We start from the raw sequence: 24,277 nt of genomic DNA on the forward strand, positions 1-24,277 counted from the left end.
GCTTTGCACGGTCCCAAGCTTCATAATGACTAAATTTTTCCTATGTTTCTGAATAAATGTGACTCAGCGATATATTTTAAAAACGGGACACCGTGCCCTAGTTTTTAAAATATGGGTGCAATGAGTCATAGGATAAGTGTGCCAAATTTCGGCCAGCTTCTAATTTCGGCCACTTTGAGTGTGAAACCGGCCAAGCAAATAAATAAATTAAAATTATGTATGTAATCTTCGAATAGTCAATGAATTAATTTTGCTTTTAAATATTTATTCATTTTAAGATGTGTTAATACAAAGACCGTTGAATTTTAGGTATAAATTTGAATTTAAATTGTGTTGTAAAAACTCAGTGTGAAAAGAGTCTTACAAAAAATGTGACGAATCACTTGTGTTTCTAGCAGTCTTGTGATTTGTGGTGAAGTGCAGAAGGTTTTCCTCCGGTGTTTTCCATGAAAATTGATTTGTCTTCATTAAAGATTGTTTCTGTTTATGTTAATAGTGAATCAGTCTTTCAATTTCGAGTGAAATTTCCCAGCTGGATCCTGTATTTCGCGTAAAAAAGTATATACTTTGTGATCGTCTCTCCGGAGAGGTAATGTTGCCTATTCCGGCAACATCTTTTGCTTTCCTAAATTTTTTGTTCATTTTATGTTATTTTTTCAATGTCTGAGTTCTCCAATGTCCATAGAAAAAAAAACCATCCCTTCTATGACAAAGATGATGTGGAAAAGACCTTGGAATGCTTCAGGAAGGGCAAATTGTTACGGGAATCTGCGCGTAAATTTGAGATGCTACTCTTCAGATCTTCAGGACAAATTACACGGAAGATCTCAGGACTTGTGGGTCATATAAACGTATTAAACTAAATATTTAACTCGTTCCGTATGATGTTTTGAAATTTTCTATCCGTTGCTTCACAAAAGGTGGCCAGAAAAATGATGGCCGGTATTTCACTCAAAGTGGCCGGAATACTACCCAAAGCGATGTCCACATTTTTACTAATTTTTCAATATTTTAGGCACTGATTTAAAGAAAACAAAGATGATAAACTAGTTTTCAAGGTTCCACACAACCCTCCCGAAATGGAAGTAACAAGAAATATCAATATGTATTAAAAATATTGAATTTCAAACTTAGGACTTCGGTGCTTATTTGCAACTATGCCGAAATTTGGCATACTTACCCTATTTTTTGAAAAAAAAGAACGAAAAATTTAGTCATTTAAAACTTGGGACCGTGTAGATGTAGAACATGGGCATTTTCCCCTATGTTTCACATTTCTTTATGAATTTGAGTGACCGTTTCTTAGTATTTTCCTAAGATTCATCATGAGGTTTCTACACTGAGAAAAAAAAGAGACTGCGATTAACTCTTTTTCGTCATAACTTTAACACTTTTTGGGTGTAAAAATATATCAACATTTTCTAATGTTAATTTGACACCTTTTAAGGGTAAAATCAACATGAAAGAAGGGTAAATTTAACCCATAATACACCTAAAAAGGGTAATATTTACATCGTTTGCGGATCAAAAGTGCAAGGTAAAATTAACATTTTCGGAATGTTATTTTGACTTTTTCGGATTTCTCTCACAGTGTAGTCATTTGAAAACAGATGCAAATACTAGGTTTTTAGATGTAATTCTTTAATTTAGTGAAACAATTTTCCAAGCTGAGACACTTTGAGTTCTCTTTTTTTTAAAACTTCCTCAATATGTAGAGTATTTACTTTATAGCTTTACATTATTATTAACGGTACTTTATTTCTAAATAGCATATTTTTATTCCCCAGGAAATTTTAGTTTATTACCTAGAGAATTCAAGCCGTTTTGACCACTTTTAGGGAGTTAAAATCGCGATTTTAATTTCCACGATTAACGGTTGAGTGTACGGAGCATTTAACAATTGTTAACCCAGTCGCCGGTCGAACCCGCCAATCCTAATTATTTACTTAAGTGGATGTAACGTTTGCTGGGGATTTTGTTCTAGTCAATCGTCTCAGTGTTTTATTTTCCCTTTAGAACTTGTAATTTTATTTAGGTGAACTTCATCAGAGCTTCCAAAAATTTGTGCACTCTGAATCAGTTTTAATACTTGCACGGTGAAAGCTCATTTCGCCTCGTCTGCTCACATCTTCTTTTCAAGGTGTTTCTCACCTTTTTCCAAAACAATGAGGAAGTTCCTATACTGGGGTTTGTGATACAGCCCATGATGGGTGGTGGTATCTTTTTCGTTTGTTTACTATCTTCCCCTAAGGTCTGATGTGTGCATGCAAAACCCATTCTTATGTTGATGGTATAGCGTCCAAAAGGGTGAGCTCCCCACAGCATCCGTGCGTCTGGGCGCCAACCCTGGGCAAAACTAATGGTTATGGCGCGTCATTATGAATTGGCGGCGGAGCTTGTGCAAATAAGAGATTGACGATTGAATCTACTTAAGGGATAATTTGGTATAATGTGGTGATTTGTGTTCTTTCTCGCCTAGCAAAAGCAAATGGATATCCGGCGAGGGTACATTGGGAATCCTCTACTAAGCATTTATTTCATTCTGTCGTCTGCATTAAGTAAATATAACACAAAAAGTTACACGCCGCTGAATCGCAAATGATCGAGGGGGAGGCATTTTTGCCATTTGGAGAACAAAACGTGGGTGGATTTTGGTGGTTCAAGGAGTATGACTACAGCTTCCTCAACTCATAATTTCATTTAAATGCCCCACCACCACTTCTAACCCCTAAGAATTCTTACCATTTTCCACGCACCAATTTCACCGGGGGATGGAGTGGATGGAGAATTCTTTCTGCAATTATTGATTCGTAAAATTGTACTCTTGTTCTCACCATGGTAGCTTTTGCTCCTACGCGATTGTAGGGAGTTGGATACGGATTCAAAGCTCCAAATGTCGTGTGCAGAAAAATCACCCTGGTGTTCCTATTGTTACCGCCTTAACGACAAATTGCAAAATTTGCTCATGTTTCGAGGGGTTTTGGTAGATGACGACGCAAGCTACACCGTGTCACTTGCAGAGGATGCAGGAAAAACTGCCACCTCATGAGAAAATCGCCTCGTCAACTTTTCAATTCTCTGAGAAGAAAGTGCATTGTGTGCTTGTGATACCTCCCACTGAGGTAAATTCTTGTGGGTGGGAAATGAAAGGAAAATCCTAAAATCCCCTGCAAATAAATAACTCAATCAAATGAGATTTTTCTGGAAAACCTCCTCTTATGCACCCAATAATACAATTGAGAATTTTTGAGAAATTTTATGCAACATTTTGAAAAGTAGAATTAAGTTTAGGATTTGGTACGTAGGATATTCAAATTATTGTGAATATAAAAAATAAAATGCGTGCATAAAGGAAAAAATCGTCAAGTATATCTCAGTTGCTTTCAAAATTTATTTTAATCATTTAACTTATTCTTTTCAGTTGTTTGTGTCAAAATGAGTATTTGGTGATATTCTAAATTTTGTGATAATATTTGTGAGAAATAAGATCAAGTTGACAAAATTTTTGATTTACCTGGACATTTTAGCAGTTTCGGGTGATTTTTGTGAAAGAATACCCGGTCTTGTGTTGTATTCAATTCTACAATGAAGTCTCTTATCTTCATCTTTTATGAATTGGTCCATACTGTACAAGTGGATTCAAATGAAATCATCATTGATTGCAATCATTCTACTTGGAATAAACCAAAGGGGAAGTTGCATGAATGTTGAAATATAGAATTTTTTCCTCTTTGTAAAATAGACTAGGACTTCATAAAACTAACTGTAGAATGCAAAAAGGGACAGATAATCCTAACCGGCTTATGTAGGTGAGATTCTTAACGTGAGCTAACTCGGAGTGCATGCAAATTCGATTTAGAGCTGAAGTTGGGAGACGCCATTCAGTTATCTTGAACAAAATTCGTGAAATTATACAAATTTTGTATTTAAACCAAAATATCAAGGATTTGGATGAACTGACAGAAAAGTGATATATGGGTGAAATGTAGACCAGAATGTTCTCTATAATTTTCCCATAGAACATGATCTCATCGATTACTCAGAAGCCAAGATAAGCGAGGTTTTTTGTTTCTTAACTCGTTTTTTCATCCAGAGTTCCCCAAGTAATCATTTGTTGAACTTCAACTATATCAAAGAATTGTTGTATTTTGTTGGACTTTCCATTTAAAACCCTATTTTAAGTGTCTTGGTGGAGTAGAGGCAGTCAAATTGGCATCTGAGTGATTTCAAAGCGTTATTATGGGAAAAATCAATTTTTTCACACTTAAACGGCAAAATCGGAGTGATAGCGTGGTCTGAGTGAAAAATGATGTATGGACGAAATGTAGAGACAAATGTGCTCTACAATTATGTTGAAGTAATCATCAAAATCGGTTTAGCGACAGTCGAGATAATTGAGGTTATGTGATATTGAAATTGGTTTTTCGACTGTGGCGCCCCTGGTGTTGGTCCCACGAAGTTCAAATATTCTAGAAAGTTGTAGCATTTGGTGAGATCTTTCGTTTAAGCCCTCATTCATCAAAATCGGTCACATAAAACCGGAGATATGATTTTTTGAATTTCGTGAACTTTGACCCCTCATATCTCCGGTTCTGTTTTAACCACAGCGCGCATACGCACCATTTTGGAAACGTCCTAGACTGGACTACAACATACTAAAATTTCATTAACTTGCACAATGCCGTTTTTGAGAAAAATGTCTTTGAATTTCGATGAATTTTGACGCTATCACAGCGCCACCTGTGGTGACTTTTTGAACTTCCATCTGAAAGTGCTCATCGAGACGAAACCAAAAAGGTAAAATTTATGTCGCTATGTTAATTAGAACCGGAGATAGAGGCCGGTCAATGTTCGAACTTTGACCCCTTATAGCTCGGGTCAGGGGTTATGGATCGACTTAAGGTTTTTTTTGTTTGATAGGTATAATCAACGGCTACAGCATACTAAAATTTCAGCCCGATTGCATAAGGAATTTTTGAGTTATTTAACTTTAAAGATTTAAAAATTTTCTTTTTAATAATAGCGCCCCTAGCGGTGGTTTTATGAACTTGCGATGTTAGAAGGGGAAGTGGCATTTCATGAGAGCTTTCCAAAAAGCCCTCATTTTTTAAATTCTGACAATTAGAACCGGAGTTATGGCTATTTTAAGAAATTTTTTTTGGACCCTTATAGCTCGGGTCAGGGGGGTCGGGGGACCTTAAGTTTGGTACTGATGGAAAGCTCTAAGGCCCAGCTATAACATACTAAAATTTGAGCCCGCTCGATGCCATAGGGGCGGAGCTATTGAGAAAACAAAAAAAGGGGGGTCTTCAAAATGGCGGAAGGAGGGGTGGGGGGTGGGGGGTCAATGCACCATGTTGCAATTTTCATACGATATTTAACCTTTGCCGAAAACCGCAAGTCGATATCTTTTTTAGTTTAGGAGCTATTAAGCTCCAAAGAGCGGCCGGCCGGCCGGCCGGGAACGTAACTTAGCCCCCCATATATTCGTGATCAGGAAGTGGCGAAACACATTTTGGCCAAGTTTGAGCGCGATCGGACGACATGAAATTTTGTTAGGATTATAGTAGGTGAGATTGTTAAGAATCTCACCTAATATACTAGGACTCGTCTATTTTTCAGTTATTTCCCATGTATTTTACCCATTTTACCCATTTCATCCAATCACGCACTCAGTCATATTATTTTCTTTTATTATTCTCAAAGAAATTTTAATGTTGAATTTTAGGTGTGTGACTTAAAGCATATGAAATCTTATAAAGTAAAATATTCATTTCTGAACAATAAAACGAGTGTTAGGGGAAAGCCCGCTACCTTCGGACGACTCAAGCTTCGGAAAATTCAATTTTTTCTCTATGTTCCCTATGGATTTCACCCATAGTTCTTTTCTAAAAATTTGAGGCATTGGACTACCTATTAAAATATAATATTACACTTGGCCAAATTCATTTATAACACATTGAAAAAAATGATTTGTGCGAAGCATAAATCGTCCGAAGGTAGCGCGCTTTCCCCTACGCAAATTTATAAATGATAATTTTTCACTTTTAAGCTTGTAAGTCATTCAGCTAAAACTTCAAAATCTTATATAATATATTTTCTTGTTTTATTTTCTTGTTCTTAACATGCTCGCTATCAATTAAGCTTTATTTTAGCTTTGTAGATTTGTAATGGGAAATGTTTTTAAACAAAAATTTTCAAATTTTCATGTTTTTTTAATAGGGTAAAATGATGCAACTTGGAATCAATTCTAATTTATAATTTCGAGATTTATTCACCGATTGGCATTATTTTAGATGAGTAGGGGAGACTGGGGCAAAAAGTCACAAATCGAAAAATTCAAAATTCAATATCTTCCAAGGTAAAAAAGATAGCGACTCAAATTTTTTTCCATAGATAGCCTCCATAGACCTTCTTCAATGTCGTAAGTTTCTTAGAATTCGAACAAGGAATTTAGAAAATAAAAAAATATCGAAATTTTTAGCCCTATTTTTGAAATATTTTCCTTGCAGAAGATATCAATTATTACCTACCGTCGTTGCGGGTGACTTTGCACGTTTTTTCGCTGTTTTTCAACTTTGCCCTCTAAAAGTGGATAGTTAAAGTGAAGGGAGGGGGGTTTTGAGTAAAATTATTTGTATTCTGTTGTTAATGAATGGATTTTGTGCCACTAGCGTTAATTTTATAAAATTTTACTATGTTTAAAAAAATCAAGAAAAAAAGGCTTGCACTTGGGATAAGGTGCGGGTGACTTTGCACTTTTTAATAAATACTAAAAAATCAACAATTTCTGATAATAAACGACAATGAAGATCTTCACATCTAGGGGTAAGATGCACGAGATTTACAAGATGACGTGGTCGCCATCTTGATTTGACGTTTCTGTCCGCCATTTTGAATAACTGTCAAAATCTAAAACAGGTTCGATTGGGTTGAAATTTTAGTATGTTGTAGCTGATATAAAGACCTTTTCAGAACGCATCTATGTTCCGGTCTACGTCAAGCATATACCTTGATACAGATGCTCAAAGTTTAAAAATTTAAAATATTCATATTTTGGCGATCTTTATTTTCTAATCCTAAATTTTAAAACCTAAACGAAATGCCTCAGTAACCATTAGAAATGGTTGAGGCTTTTATTTTATATATTTATTTACTCTTACATAATTAAAAAAAAATAAATGAAAAGTGCATTTATTTATTTTTTTTTATTTTTTCATCTTTGCAAAATTTTTCAGATCTTCAAATAATATGTTGTTATAAAGAAAAACATTACTTTTCTTTTTGTTTGTTATTTAGATCTCATCGCCTAATGATAATACTGCATTTTTTGTGATGGTTTCGATAAAAGAAGCTCTCCGTAGTTCTGTATTTATGAAAATGTCAAAATTTTGAACTTAGAGCCCCAGTATCCAGACAATCGCTTGACCTAGGTCGGATTTTATATATGTTCTGAAAAGGTCTTGACATCAGCCAGAACATACTAAAATTTCAGCTCAATCGGATAAGTTTTTTGTTTTGACAGTTATTCAAAATGGCGGACAGAATCGTCAAATCAAGATGGCGACCACACCATCTTGTAGATCTCGGTCATTTTATCTTAACTTCCCATAAAATTGGATAATTTTTAGCCAAATACTTCTATAATAACGCTTAAGAAAGCCCATTATATGCAATTTTATAATATAAATCATGCGTTCTTAGGAAGACTATAGTGAAAAAAAGGAACTTACTAAAATTAAAGAACAAAATCGATGTGGATTATTCTAGCCAGATAAATTTAGAATAGATTTGGGCAATTTACTTCTTTGAAATCGATTTTGGAATTGCATCTTCAGATAACTTTTTCGCGGAGGCATTTTTTGACAAAATACCTATATTAGCATTTCATTGACTATTACTGAAACTACAAGAATCCTTTTGAGGATCATTGTACCTTACTTGGTACTTAACATATCCCTATATACTTTGATATGGTAGACCGGATCGGCGAAGACTATCAGTAAGTGCTAGAATTGTTCAAAGTCTCACAAACAGCAGAGTGCAAAGTCACCCCCCGAGTGCAAAGTCACCCGCAACGACAGTATTTACTTTCCAAAACTGATGCACTGGTGAATATTTTCTAAATAATTTGGATTTTTTGTATACAAATCCGCTATCTATTTTAGAATTTCACAAAAGTTCTTTTCTCCAGAAATCCTTTTATTAAAAATGGCCACTTGGGGTAAAAAGTAACAAAAGGTATACTGCAAAAAGGAACAAAAAACCAAGCAATTTCTGATGTCTCACGGCGAAAAGAAACGTCATTATCATGTCTCGCCGCTTGTTTTTTGCATTGGTCAAACGATTTGCAGTCTTTTATGTGTTTTTTTTTTCTAAAATAGCTTGAAAATCGCTTTTCTCGTTTTCTCACTTTTCTCGTAGAGAAAACGGTGTTTTACAAAAGTGTAGATGAATAAATTTTCAATGAAAATATGTTCTCTAGGTATTTTTTCAAATTTACGGAATCCCGTAATGAAGCGAATCAAAATAAATACCCAATGTCTGGTACTATTTGCCCTAGCATTTTTGAGAATAGTCACAATATTACCTTCTAGAAATTGGCTCGATAAACATATTTTCTTATAAAATAGAGGAAAATTACGTTCACAAAGTTGTAGAGCGGTAAATTTCCTATAAAACTGCGCTAATTAGAAATTCTTGAAGCGCTCGAGTAGCTCGTAAAAAAATAAAATATCCGTTTTGTGACTTTTTGCCCCAGTCTCCCCTAAAGAGAAAAAATTACGAAGAAGTACAAGCCTTATGTCCTAGTTGACCCCCTAGATACACTTTCGACTAAAACCGAGAGATGGCTTAATTACAATCAAAATAATGATTTGACTAAATTCTCATCAGTTTCCCACTAACTGAGCCTAATTAAGAATTAGTCGGAAACTGTTGGAAATTTAATACGATCATTATTTTGTTTAGGATATTACGGTGCTCTGCAATCATATTTGTGCATTGATTGTCGCTGACGAGTGTTCTAAATTGTTATTTGTATCTTTATAATTTAGAATTTGATTTTTTATTGATAAAACGGTAGACTTGACCTACAAAATTGGTTTAAATTAATTTTTAGAAGTAATGCGAAATGTAATGCGGATTTGATATTATCTTTTTAGCGAAACATTTTTATGCTTTAGAATTTAGATCAATTTAATCGTTTTTTGCAGGCCAATAAAATAGATCTAATTTTAAATATTAAATTATTCCTAAACATAAACCAGTTGTAGGCTTGATCTTTATAACGTAATACAGTACTAAAAAAAATTCATAATGCCTGTTATTGATGGGGGGAAGTGGGGCACTTTTGAAAGTGGGGCAGCTTTAAAATTGGGATTTTTCTCCCATGTTTAAGTGGAACTGAGTCATATCATAATGTAATTTAGCTTCTCAATCTATTTGTGAACCTAAATTATATCACGATAAGGCTCAATTTTATTTAAAAATAGGTGCAAATCCCAATTTCAAAGATGCTCCAATTCCTCCTATGTTATAATTTTGATTTTTTTTTAAATTTGGATAGTTGACATGATTGGAAATCTTTTTTTAGTGCTTTAGTTTTATATTTCTATATTTTTTTCAAGTTGTGCTAAATGCTTGTGGCTTATGTGGAGGGAAAAAGAACACAAAAAAAAGAATTAGAAGAAAAATTCAGTTAAGACTGACAGAGGAATTTCTTCTTGTCAAATACCATAAAGAGAACTTAGGGATTCCAGTCGGAAAAATCCCTACAGTGTGGGTGCTTCGGTAACGAAATTGGATGTTCTTCAGGGAGCTTTCCGAGGAAAGGCATCCAGAGAAAGTGTCTCTCCTTTCTTGAGGAGATTGACATTTCTCAACCATTGGGGCTGTTTATTATTTCCGCTTTCTCTGTGGTCTTCGTTCTTTTATTTTATTTAACGCTCCAGTCGGACTATTGTGTGCAAATGCCACATACTCGTCAATATATTGGATTCCGCGCTATCTGCCCGTTGCAGGCGACCCTGCTCCACAAATACCATACAGCCACTATCCATTGTGCGGTTCCAAGTCTCTTCCCGCTCTCTGGCATTCATCAAGCATCAACAGTTCATAGAATGCTGGATACCAACGTGTCTCCCAAATGACATATATTGTGCTCCATGTGATATTGTTACCACATACTGGAGTCGGGGTGGGGTGGTTTGGCATTTTCAGAGATGCCTTTTGAGGAGCTTTCACGAGCAGGATTTAAGTAGCGAAGAAATATTTCGAGATAGTGCATAAAGTGAAGGGAGAGGGAACAGAAAATATCACACAAGTATCAAATGTTTTGCAGGATTTATTACAGCCAAGATACATGGTTATTTACGGCTTAGAGAAATGTAAAGTGATGTAAGTAGCTTCATTACATGATACTTCTGGTAGATTGTATAATTACAAGGAAATGCCTTTTCGCAAAGGATACAGGTTTTTATGTAACTATCCAGAGATTAACTGTGTAAATGTTTCCGAGAATATACTGACAAAGTACTACCACGGATAATTCCAACAAATTGAGGATACTCACTCAATTTAGAGAGATGAGTAATGATGAAAAATTCACGTAAGCCCCAACCGTACGTCCAATACGGAGCAGATGGCAAAAAGTTCCTCAGCACACCACTTGTCTCATTTTTTCCATTATCTACGGAAGAGACCTTCAAGAACTTCCTTTTGCGCTTTCTCTGCGGTTGAACAATTTAAAAGAATTCTTCCTCAATTTTCTCAGCTTGAGAATGCCATTCACATCTGCTCCTTGGACTATAAGAATCACAGCTGAAAAAGGCTGGCAATTGATTTTCGAAATGTCTGAAGGAGTGCTTGAAATAAATAATGGCATTAAGTTGAAGACAGAAAAATTGCACTCACTTTGTAAACTCGACAAATGCATAAAGAAGAATCATCTTCATTTATTTGTTTGAAAGTCTTCAACTAATGCCAAAGACAAGCCACTAATGGGAAATTGAGGCTATAGCTTTCAAAACATGATGTTTTCGCCATGCAAAGTAAAGTTTCCCGTATTAGTAATTGTTTGAGCTTTTGGCAACTTTTCCCCATGCGCTTGTTATCTCAAAATGACCCAAATGAAATCTAAATAGTTTCACCCTCTTGCAGGGCAATTTGCATAATTTCACCATGAGAAAATTCCCCTCATTTTTCGCAACCTAATGATGCTTGTTTGAGAAGGACAAGACATTCCTCGCATGTTGAGAACGAGGTTGGACAGAAGTATTATACCTTACCAAATGAACAACCACCGCAGTCAATGAACTGTTCCGTGCCATGGTAAAAAAGCTCAGAATTTCGTTTTGCAATGAAAAAAGCTCCCAGTGAACTCATGACATTTCGCAAAGGAAAACTTTTCCGGATATCAACTTTTCCAGTCAGTTAAAAGCACGAAAATGGTCTGGAAAGTTTTGTTCGATTGTGTGGCAATTATTTCTTGTTGGATTTTAATGACCAGAAAATGAGGTTGATTTCTTGAGAACAACACATGTGCAAAAAGGGGTTACCAACAAATAAAATAAATAAGTTTTCAAGCATTTTTTTCTTAATTTTCAATTACTTTTTAAAAATTATTTTTAGAGAATATTTAATCATGATAATAAAATAATAATAAAATTTCTATACATATTGAGGCTTAAATCTCTGGGAATTAAAGATCTTGCTGTGTTAAGTTATCCTTTTTTTTGTTAGACATAAATAAATGAACATGGAAAACATTATCGGTTCTACTGAGAGAAGTAGGGTAGAGTAAGCCCTTTTCGCCACCTTAAGGTTTTGTACCCTTGTAATTCTTACAATTTTTGTCGAAATAAAAAGAAATTTTCTGTACAAGTGCTTTGAAGCATTGTCTCTCTAATGAACCAGGAGATTTTCCGGGAATTTTTGGGCATCTAGTTGAAAAAATACATTTCCTGCAACAATGCATGTTTCAGTACTTTTCGCCACTTTGTAAACACTTTTTCGCCACTGTGTAAGCACTTTTTCGCCACTTGTTTTTAATTGATTTTTAAGAAACAGCAGCTTTCGAAAACCCGCAAAAGTACATTGCACAGTACTTTTCTTATTTAACACCTATATTAGACAATTATTAGAGTATTTCGAATGATTTTTTGCACATTTTTTGTTTGCGACAAAAATCAATTGACAATTACGTCTGTTTCAACTAAATTCCGCGAGGTGCGCCACTTGGAAAATGCTTGGAAAAACAGGTGGCGAAAAGTACTTACACAACCGAAAAAAGTAAGCCCTATTTCACCACATCCGTATTTCTTTATTTTTTTGGGAAACATTATTAAATAATGATATTAGAGCGAAGCTTAGTTAATAACAAAGTGACTTTTAGTGAAAAAATATCAAATACTGTACTGCAAAAACATAAAATAATGCAAGACAATTTGTCTGAGCGTTGACAAGTTTATTAAGAACTCCATATTTTTTTGGTGACTGTTCACCTTGTCGACAATTTCTTCAATTAACTTGCAAATAATCTAGTCGATGGAGCACCAGTTATGGTTTTCTGATCCGTTGGACAGAGGTTACGAAGTAATAGTCATTTCGTAGTTCCATGAGCTCATAATTCCCTGAAAAAGTGGTTTTATTTGTAGGTGGCGAAAAAGTGCTTACTGGCGAAAAAGTACTGACTCTACCCTATCGATTGTGAAGAAGGTGAGCTAATTTACGTCTCAATTTCTGCTATTGTATTATATCTGGAAACTTGGAATTTTCAGACTGCGATGCTACAATGGTTAGAAGTTTTCATGTTAGAGTTGAATGTTTTTTTTTGTGGTGAACGGGTAAATATTAAACGAACCACAAGAATTGTTTAATTAGTAAAATAAACAAGAAGGGAAAATAAAAGAAGGAACTGATTTGCACTCTGCACTGAATTTCTAGCATTAGCACTGTGATTTGGATATAATTAAGAATGATTCGTATCTTTAAGGGTCAGTTCAACTAGAGGTTTAGCCAAGTTCCAAGTATTTCCAGTATTTTCTTTAATTATATTAAGCCAATCTGTTATAAATATAGGGGAAAGTGACCATGCTTTGTAAGATCCCAAGCTTTGTAATGACTAAAATTTTCTTATCTTTGTGAATTGATCTATTAATTATCCATTTAACTATATTTGTGCATTTGAATTTTTAATATTTAACAATTTAATAAAGGGGTGGTAAAGCATCCCAGGCTTTGCGAAATGCTCGAACTCGAGATTTAGATGCTATACCTCAAAAGTATTTTCGCATCATTTACCGGTTTTCAAACGATTTGAACCGATTCATCACTCAAAAGATCCCCAGAATAGTTTAAAAAGTAATAGAACTGATTTTCAGATAAAATAAATTAGTTATCGGCTATGAATCGGTTCATTACCGGTTAAGAACCCATGAGAACCGGTTCAGTTTTATAGGAAATTTATTCTACGATGTTAATAATTTGAAGATTTCTACATCAAGAGCATCAAGGTTATGGCAAAAAGTTGGGAAAAGATACAAAAATTAAAACAAAAATAAGCTTTACAAAGTGGTCCTATTATTTTGGCCACCACTGTATATATAACTCAAAATCGAGGGATTATAATATACTGCTCTCTCCGTGGAGTTCAAGCAGTAAAAGTAAGGTGTAATTCCAAACTTGAACTCTGTACCCCGGCCCGGATCGTCACAAATTTGTTTAGGTCTCTCACGGAAAATTGGTTTTATGAATTAAATCTGAGCTAATACAATGCATTCTTGTGAGAATTTAATGGTAAAAATTAGTTAATAATTTATAAAAATTCATTTTATTTAGAGTATTAATCTAAGACACGGACACGGTATTAACCTAAGAATTCAAGGAACACTGCCGATCGCTGGTGCTTTTCCCTTATTTTACTTCAGTTCGAACAATTGGCCCCAAAATGTATGCCAGGTTTGGAAAATGGAAATAGATAACTCGGTGATTTTTTCATTTAAATTATCTCAAAAATAAGATATTTCGGATATTCCTAAAAACAGTAATTTAGCTTTTAAGCTAAAACAACTTTATCATTAGCTTTCAAACCAAAGTTTGATAGTTTTGAATGTTCTTTTCCTGGATGTAATGCACGCAAGAATCTCGGATGGTTTTGCTAACTTTTACCAGTGACAGACAGACTTTGGAGTGGTTTTCCCCCACTTTATCTACATATCAACAACCGTGTTATCTGAATTTTATTCATTTTCTACCACAAGTGAAATGCAGCAGATTGAGAAATTCCATTTTCGCTTGCACTATTAAATCATATCTATGCATGACATATTCAATTATGCAATTTTCTCAAAAAGCGAATATGACATAAAGTGGTCTTGTGAAGTTTATACACTTACATTATGTACATCTTCTCCTGAGGATTTTGAAATGCCTCGCAATATAATGATACAACAATTATTGACACTGCATTTGTAATTATTGGTGCTTGAAGGAGAGCAATTATTGACACAAGATTTTCCATCTTTGACATTAACACTGCACCCTGCAGAAGTTTCTTGTTGAGTACTCTTGCAAAAGTTTCCTCAACTTTGGTGCAACTTTGCTAAAACTTTCTTTTGACTACGATGTAATTTAAATATTGAAGCTCTTTTGAAGCTGCCATAGAAGATTGCCTGTCGTAGAGTATATCGTCTCCAACCCGGAAAACTAGGGTGTAAATCCCTCGCGCAAAGCGTCTCTTGAGAGTGTTTCTTTTTCTTTTTAGTCTTTAGGGAATGTCTGGATAATTTTAAACTCAAAGGGAAAGTAGAAAAACTCAGCTTATGCACAAGAAAAGGATTTTCCAATAATTATACCTTAGTGTAATGTGGTATTACTCGTAATAGTGAAGTTATTTATTTGTAGATATTTAGATGGTTGACCAGACCACTGATCGATAACAAAATTACAGAGATTTTATTTATCTTAAGTCATTAAAACTATGAGGTTAAGAGAAATGACACAACAAAAAGAACATTTTTCCAAAGCTTTCGGCTCGATCTAGCAGCTTTGTGTAGTGGCTGGTTGTGTCGTATAAGTCATATAAGTCAGGCATAAGGCATAAGTCGTATAAGCCAGTGACTTATACGAGTAGATCATGCATTTTGATCCTACGATTTTATACAACTTTTCGACATTTAAACCCTATATCCCTTGAAAACTATTTTTGGTATATTTTCTGCTAATCAGATAAATTTAGAAAAATGATATTCTGTTGTTTCTATATCAATTCCATTCGACCTATATCAGGGTTATGTAGGTCAAATGATTGGAGCGACTTTCTGTCTTTGTATGCCTTGCGTATGCTTAACCCATTCCTTACCATGGTATTATACATCATACGCAAATTGAGTGATTTTAGATGATTTATTCCTGGGCAACAGATATTCGAATTGCTGTCGGCAATGGATTTTTAGTTACTTTAGTCCTTGAATTACTTGGAAAAGCAGTCCGACAGAGATCGAAATACATTTTGTTGTTCTTTTCTCGCTTCGCGGAAAGTCATGCAAAATTTTTACTCAAAATGGCGGATGGAAAATTCGACATCCCGTCGAATTTGTTAAAATTGGCCCTCGTCCTCTTTCCTGAATAGAATTCTGGTTGCCAATTTGTTTTCTTGGATAGTTACTCTATGTAAATCAATAAAGTTTGAAGTAAATTAGTGTACAGAATTTAAATTCAGTGACCATTAAGACGTATATTTGAGGGCGACTCACCGCGCTCCAATATGAGATAAAAAATTTTTCTCTTCAAAAAAATCATATATTAATCAGTAACGAAATAATTCCAAAATATGAACATTCTATCTCAAATATTTCTAGTACATTGACTGAATGGGTTAATGATATTTCGTTATTTCAGATATTTGTAGAGCCTATCCTAAGCGGTCATTTAGTCATGACACGAAAATTGCATTTGGTTTTTTTTCAGTTTATAAGTCCAAAAGACTCCTGACACCGTATTTCTCAATCGATTTCAGCAATTTTAAATTAATTAAAAAGATCAGTGAGTTCCAGACATGCCTGAAGGGAAATATGATACAGTGGATGTTTTTAAGTCGTTTGTCGTAACTGACATAAATAATTGTAAAGGATTTTAATTATTACAACAATTTTTTTTTTCAATTACTAAAACAGCCGAATATATGAATAGATAAACAATAAAAGATCTTCCTGAAAAGTTGTCAAAATGCAGATATGGCGTCGGTCGGTGGCATAAAAAATGTTTTTTGGTGGTTTTGAGGATTTGCAATTAATCCTTTTAACCTTTCAAGAACGTATGGGACACCAGTGTCTTTGGTCAAAAAGTTGTTTTGGTTTTTGGGACACTGATGTGCCACTCGTCCTTAAGGGGTGAAGAATGAGAAAGTCAAAAATTGAGAGTAAGAAAATACTATCATTTTTTCTGGCTTTTTAGATAGAGCAAAGATAAAATATTTTACTACACTAAAATATTCAAATATTATTTATAAAATATTTAGAATTATGTAAAATTTAATTTTCTTTTATTGTAAAAAACATTTGTTTCTTTTATGGAGTGGAAATAGTTGAAAGAAAATCTTGCTTTTCAGAAAAAGTTGCACCAAATTATAAGTATGCTGATGACTGAAGTTTCGATTGTGGTTTTCTTTATGCAAATCTGTCTAAAGTGTGAATTTAATTTTAAAAAAATCCCACGAACATACATTAAAAGGACTCATCTTGCGATAGCACGTTTCCACGTAAAGTCACGAGAATTGCAAACAGTCTCTGCTTTTGGTTATTGTGATACTTTCTCTCAAAGTTTTCTTTTGCACGCGATGCCGCCGGGATCCTTTGCAAATGTCGATGAGACACGTTCCTGGTGGGGTTTGTAAGGGTTTTTGAGAAATATGTGCATTCTCATGAAAATGAGTGTCAATGTGCTCTTGCACTCTGTGTACAAATTGCATGATGCGAAATGCTTTTTGAAAAAGGATTGAGAGCTATTCCATCATATACAGAAACTTTTGGAAATTTAAAGCAACTTCATGTCGCTTTCACCCCGATAATAAATTCTACTATGAGCTTTTGTGTAACTTTTGCATACAAACGTATCGATATGTGTATACAGGAAAGCTCTTTTTGCGGTATACTGTTGCCTTCTCATTTTGTGCAACGCGATTAGTCTACTTGCAATTTATCCAAACATTCATACACTTGGCGTATTCACATGAGAAATTGTGAAAACTTTCTCAATACTTCAAATTGATCCACAACACGAAGAGTACTCCATTTTCTCATTCCATTTTATCATTTTGATTAAATCCCCACCCAATAGCAATTCTTTCCTTATGGATTTTCTATGTAAATATTACATCTTCCGCTTGTACAATTTCTTGGAATAATTCATTCCTCCAGAGAGTATAATAATTGCATAAGAAAAATGCACCATATTTTCCGGAAAAATAATATTTGCCTATTATGACAAATTGTATATTTTTATAAAATATATAAATATTCAATTAAATGTTGAAATTCCTTGAAAACTGTAATTGTGGGATTGTCTATTGTGGTAAGAGCGTACTCTATCTTGACAAAGCTATTATATTAGGAGCTTCTTATTTTATCATCCATTTGCTATTGGTTTAAGAATTCTACAAAAACTGATCAAAATTTCGATCAAAAAGCGATAAGAGAAAGTGAGGAGTGCTCTAGTTCTAGATAGATAACGATATTATAGTGATACATCCTGTAAATTATGTTCACTGGGAACCCTTTATCTCATAATCATCACTACACTGAGGGAAATCCGAAAAAGTTAAAATAACATTCCGGAAATGTTAATTTTACCCTGCAGTATTGATCCAAAATCGGTGTAAATATTATGCTTTTTAGGTGTATTAGGAGTTAAAGTGACCCTTTTTCATGTTAATTTTACCCTAAAAAGGTGTAAAATTAACATTAAGAAATGTTGATATATTTTTACACCTAATAAGTGTTAAAGTTATGGGTAAAAAAAGTTAATCGCACCCCCGGTTTTTTCTCAGTGTAAATGACTTATTATTTTTTTTTTACGAAAATTGAAAAATATGGATGTGCGATCGAACCCGAACATCTTTCTGAAGTGGCAGAGTATCGACAAGCGTAGGCTGCTAAACTGGATGTCATGCGCCCGCGACCCCAATAGGGATAAGCGGTTGAAAGTGATGATGACGATGGATGTGAACTTAAGATGATGTAGATGTAGCACGACTGATATGGGAGATCGGGGAGGTTTGGGACAGGGGTAGTGTGGGACAAGGCGATTTTTTCATTAAGTTTTGAAATAAATTGGATTTAACCACTATACAATCATAGGCACTATTAAGAATAATAGCACTATTAAAAAAATGGACATCCTAAGTTTTATTGTTTTAATTCTATGAACACTTTTTTAAAAATCGATAAAAATATTATATTTTTGATTTCTCAGTTTGTTCTTTATATTTTATATCAGCGATATGTAATCAAAACTTTTTTTATCTCATTAGCTAGCAGTGTAGTCTGGGAACAATTTTTTATAAAAGTTTCAGAGATTATACACTTTTGATTTTTACTTAAAGGTTTTAAATACCAAAACTACACGCGGGGATGTTTGGGACACCTGAAAGGGGATGAATAGGGCGTTGATTTTCGACAAGATTGTAGGTGGGGTGCAATTTTTTATTGTCAAAATGGAGAGTAATGCCCATAGTTTCTACTGGAAATCTCCCTCTTGTGCAAACTTTACCAGTGAAGCAGATGTCTCTACAGGGATAATTAAACCATAACTGCCTTGGGAATCAATAATTTCTTCAATAGTTGTCGTAAAATCAAATAGGAATCTGTCAATGAGTTCAAAACTGAATGTTGCAAGAAAATCTACTCGCGTGAGGAATTTGATGATCATGATTGCAATACTTAGAATAAAAAACAAAGAAAGGTAGATGGAAAATAATGAAAAAATACTTTAAATAATTGATTGACAATAAATTCCTCTACTATACAAATTAAATTGATATTAATTTCTAAGTATGAAAAAAAAGATGAAACATTTTTATTTCTATTAGAAATATTTTTAATCTAGTATTTAAAATTAATTAACGTGCTCCAATAATGCAAATTTTGCGAGAAAAAACGCGTCCCAAACATCCCCTTTTGCGTCCTATACTGCCCCATATCTGGAAGGTTTGGGACAAAGCGTCAAATTGAATGATTTATCTTCGCCAAGAAAACTCAGTTGTTTTCCAAGTACTAGGGTAAAGTGGTACAAGTTGGACAGTGGTACAATTTGGACAAATGGTACAATTTGGACAGAGCTTTTTATCTTGATAAATTTAGTACTGCATTTTTATTTGTATATTTTTAATGCTTTAGTTTTATAATTTGGTTTCTAGTGCTTAAAAACAATTTTTGTACTGCATTTATCAAGAAAAAAGCCATGTCCAACTTTTACCGGCGAATTGTCCAACTTGTAACACTAATTCCAAATTATACATTTTACCCAACTATCGGGTACTTTTTATAAAGTCAATACCCATAAGTATCCTATAGACTGCATAAAATTGTAATAAACTAATACACTATCATGATTTTTTGGAATACTGTCTCAAATTCAAAACATGAAAAAGTGTCCCAAACCTCCCCGATCTCCCCTATGGTCTAGACTAGAGGTTAACCCTTTAAGGACAATTGAGTGACCAGAGATCTTTTTTTTCTTACGGAAATCTGAAGTTATGTTTGTGATGCCCAATTTTTAACCATCAAAGGCATGAGAAATATAGTCCAACAGAGACAGAAACACAATTTGTTTCATTTTTCTTACCTAGCGGGAAAGTCATGCAAAGTTTTTGCTTGAAGTAGCACACAGGAGTGTAGCTAAATAATATCATCGTAAGGTTAAATTCCATTTAAAAATAGATGATAAAAGCCTAATTTTAAAGCTGACCAAATATAAAGGTACCCCAATTCCCCCTAAGGAACCAATATTAAAATATGATTATTTTGCTCCAGTATTTCTAGTACGTTATTACCTGAATGAACTGACGAACTGGGAGATCGTATCCATTAAAAACATTAAAATTCTTTTTCTACCCTTTAACTAAATATCAAATTTTATTTAGGGGAAAGTCGTGCACCCTTGAAATGGGGCACCTATGAAATAATTTTTTTCTCCTGTTAGCTAAGATTCTTTATTTTTAAATGGTACTAGATCTTATCGTGATATAATTTAGCTTCACAATCTTATATTGTGAAGCTAAATTACAATATAGTAAGGCTCAGTTCTATTTCAAAATAGTAGAAAAAGTTCAATGTACGAATTCAAAAATATCCTACTTCCATGTTTCATTTAAAAAAAAAAAAATTTTCCAAGTTATTTTATTCTAAATTATTGATTCTAAGTTCTGAACTTGTATTCATTAGTAGAGGAGATTAATGATAAGACAAATATTGATAATAAATACAATATATTAACCCATTCCTTACCATGGTATTATACATCATACGCAAATTGAGTAATTTTAGATGATTTATTCCAAGGCAATTGATATTCGAGTTTCTGTCGGGAATGGATTTTTAGTTACTTTAGTCCTTCAATTACTTGGAAAAAATAGCCCGACAGAGATGGGAATACATTTTGTTGTTCTTTTCTCGCTTCGCGGAAAGTCATGCAAAATTTTTACTCAAAATGGCGGATGGAAAATTCGACATCCCGTCGAATTCGTTAAAATTGGCCCTCGTCCTCTTTCCTGAATAGAATTCTGGTTGCCAATTTGTTTTCTTGGATAGTTACTCTATGTAAATCAATAAAGTTTGAAGTAAATTAGTGTACAGAATTTAAATTCAGTGACCGTTAAGACGTGTGTTTGACAGAGGCTCCCCGCGCCCCCATAATGGATAAAAATTATTTCTTTTCAAAAAAAAATCATCTATTAACCTGCAGGAAACTAATTCCAAAATATGAACATTCTATCTCAAGTATTTCTGGTACATTGACTGAATGGGTTAACACAGGGGTCTACACTTTGGAAGATTTTTTTTATTTAGAAGTTTCAAGTAATATGCCAACATGCCTTTTCTCCACTGTTATAAACAAAGGTTCTGGTTTTATATGGCATTATATTTCAATTATTTTAAGTTTTTAATTATTTTTTTTTTATAAACTCCCACATGCACAAATCATAGTTATGGGAAATTCCCTTATTATTTGACATTGAATTTTATGGCTTTTGTGTAAATATGAATTGCGATAAATAACTTAAAATATCGCATAGTATTGTTCGCAATAATGGTTGGTAGTTGGAAAAAGTGGGAAGTAATTTTGTCTGGATTTGCCAGGAAATCAAAGAAAATCATAGCAATTCCTCGGTCAAACTAATTGGAAAGCAGTAAAGTACATATTATGGATCTCAGGCTTGTTCGTGTATGGGATTAATTAGGAGACATTGAGCTTTACGTCTAACTTTTACCAAGCTTTTCCTGCTTCGTATTTGTTGTTTTTGTGCCAACAAGTGGTAGAAGGGTTAATTAAACGCTCTGGCTCTTCCGTATGCACTTTCGGCGGGTGTTGAATGTGTCGTTATTTCTTTTTTGCATTTCTCCCTGAACTAATCCAATTTTGTAAAGAGTTGTCGTTGCAGTTAATAGAGTTTAAATTCTACACAGAAAGAGAATAGATTATTTAAAAGAAACAGTTATAACCTGTTTGTTTGTTAAAATACTTAAAGAGCAAACGATAGGTGACGGTAACATGGGGTTTTTAAGGTCTCTCCTAACACCAAAGCAGTGTTATTTTTTTTCAAAAAGATGTTTTTATGTTTCTGTATCTCGGAATTGATTTGAGTTTTCAAAATTAGGAGTTAACTTTGCAGACTGTTGGGTAAGTGTGCCAAATTTCGGCATAGTTGCATGCAAGTGTCAAAGTTTCAAGTTTGAAATGTTATATTTTAAATACAAATTGATTTTTTTTTATTCTTTCTTCTGAAAGAGTGTGCTTGAAACCTTGTAAAGAGTTTACCGTCTTTATTTACTCTAAAATCATTCTTAATACATTTTAAAATTAATAAAAATATAGACATAGCTTTGGTGCCCTATTTCGGGCACCTTCATTCTCATAGTTTTTTGCCCTTCCAGAATTCTTCCTATATCTTTTTAACGTCATCTCGTTTGTCGAAGCTACATTTTTTGTTATTCTTCTGCATTGTATAATCTTTAGAGTACGTAAAATCTAAAAGTTCATCGAAATTCGAGGAACAAAAAAGATGGCCGAAATTGCAAGCTGTCCGGAATTTGGCACACTTACCCTACATGTTTGTCTATATAAAAAAAAACTTTACGTTTTATAAATATAATTTAAATCAGTTATTTGTGAATAAAGAAAGATATGCTAAAACTGACTTTGGATGATATTTGAGCTAAGGAATTGATATTAGTCTTTCTTGAAATTGCACAGGAGAATCTGCAATTAACCAGTTACTGCACATGCTAGCACATCTAGCACACCACTTTAAGGCATTGTATCAAAATTAAGACATCGAGTATTTAGCAAACCTTATTTACTTCGTCAACACTTTGATAAGCTCTGTATGACTATGAAATATTAAAGGATGTAAACTTTCATTAAAAATTCTTCTCATCTGAACTTCGTTTTTAAACTTTTTTTTAGGAAATAATGATGTCAAAAAATAAATACAATTTTAGTTGTCATCCAAACAATTTTCCATTGAATTTTCTCGACATCGACACATCAAAGAGAATAATATCAAAAGTCGAAAAACGACGGTGTTTTTCATGTGAAAAATTCAATTTAAAATTCATCATCGTTTCTGAAATATTCATTGGTAAAGTAAAAACAAAAATACCATAATTGGATTAAGTGTAAAACATGTGTGTATTCCAATGTTCTTTAAGGAGGCATCCTCTTGAGCTAGACGATTCAATGAACTATTAATGGCATCCACATGCACTTACCACAATTAGCGATGATGCTATGCTGGGTGGAGATGCATAGGACGATGGAGAAAAGCCATTTCACTGGAGATTGCATTTTTGTGTCCTTCTTGTCCAATGTCTTTTCACCCTCTTTCTTCTCTCTTGGGGGTGAATGTCTGCAGAAAGTTGGTGGAATGGATGCGGAAGCAACAAACGGAAGGAGAAAGATGGACCAGAAGGAGCAAAAAAAAAGCACACCGTCGAGAAACTTACAAGATATATGTATATATACCTTGAAAAGTAGGAGGAAGAGGAAGAAGAGGGAGGTAAAGTTTTTCACAGACAACCAACAGAAGAAAATAAAAGACTTGGGGGTTCACTTGTGCGTGAAAAAAGCTTCAGTCTGATTGAGACTTGCGAGAGAAGTTTATTTTTCTTTCTTGGAGTCTTTTTGCAGTTATTTTTTTTGTTTTCTTCCTTTCACAGTGTCTGCGTGGGAAATTCTTCACTGATTTTCTTACACCTCAAACCACTGATTTTTGCTCAATTCCTGTGAAACACTTGAGCATATGTTGTGCCACTTTAATCCATTGAGAAAAGCTCACAAAGTCATAGTCACTGAATTTACGTGAAGGCCCATGAAGCACTGTGGTCCAGGAAACTCAAAAAAGGAAAGAGATTGACGAAGGAGATTCCTGCGACTTGAGAGGAAGCTCAGATAAGCGCGATTTTGCGGAGGATCCACTCGAGAAGACGGAACCGGTGCAACTGAAATTCAATCCCAGATTCAAGAGAGAGGGATGTTCGGTCGCAAGCACCACTCACTCTCATGCGCTCAAGTTGCTCCATCGGGAGAGTTTACGGAGAGAGGAAATGCCGGGAAAATGCTCTGGAGGAAGATTTCGATAAGCAGCCAAGGTGGCGGCTATAAACACTGAGAAAAATCACACATTAAATTAGGTCTAAAAAATAATTAATTTTACGTTACTTAACTAGATTCGAAATCGTGGTTCAGACTTGTCTAGAACAGAATTCAAAAATCTGTCAAATGATTCGGGTTTTCTTCAATCAAGAGATAAGCTTTCCAACATTCAAATATATCCATTCTTGTGACATTTCTTCGGCGGCACGCTTTCACGTTTTATATTAAAATACATGCTTTTGATTATTTGTACCTACCAATTCGAATGTATTTTGTAAACAGATAAAATATCCGGCTAGAGAATAAGATAAGTTATAATTTATTCCCGACTTATAGAGAAGTTATCGAAGATCTCGGTTTACGATATCACCGTTTCTTCTCAAGTTTTAACAGAAAACAAATAAAC

General features: G+C 34.1%; 1 protein-coding gene across 1 annotated transcript in view; it reads right to left on the reverse strand.

The window, feature by feature from the left end:
• LOC129801536 (mucin-2) overlaps positions 1–23,718 on the reverse strand; it is a 64,024-nt gene extending 40,306 nt beyond the window's left edge. The window contains exon 1 of the mRNA XM_055846742.1: positions 22,989–23,718. Within this exon, the coding sequence (XP_055702717.1) occupies positions 22,989–23,064 (76 nt within the window). The 5' untranslated portion in view covers positions 23,065–23,718. The remainder of the gene's footprint in view (positions 1–22,988) is intronic.
• Between the last annotated feature and the right edge of the window lie 559 nt (positions 23,719–24,277).

The sequence above is a fragment of the Phlebotomus papatasi genome, chromosome 2, assembly GCF_024763615.1.
Source record: "Phlebotomus papatasi isolate M1 chromosome 2, Ppap_2.1, whole genome shotgun sequence".
NCBI classification, from domain to species: Eukaryota; Metazoa; Arthropoda; class Insecta; order Diptera; family Psychodidae; genus Phlebotomus; species Phlebotomus papatasi.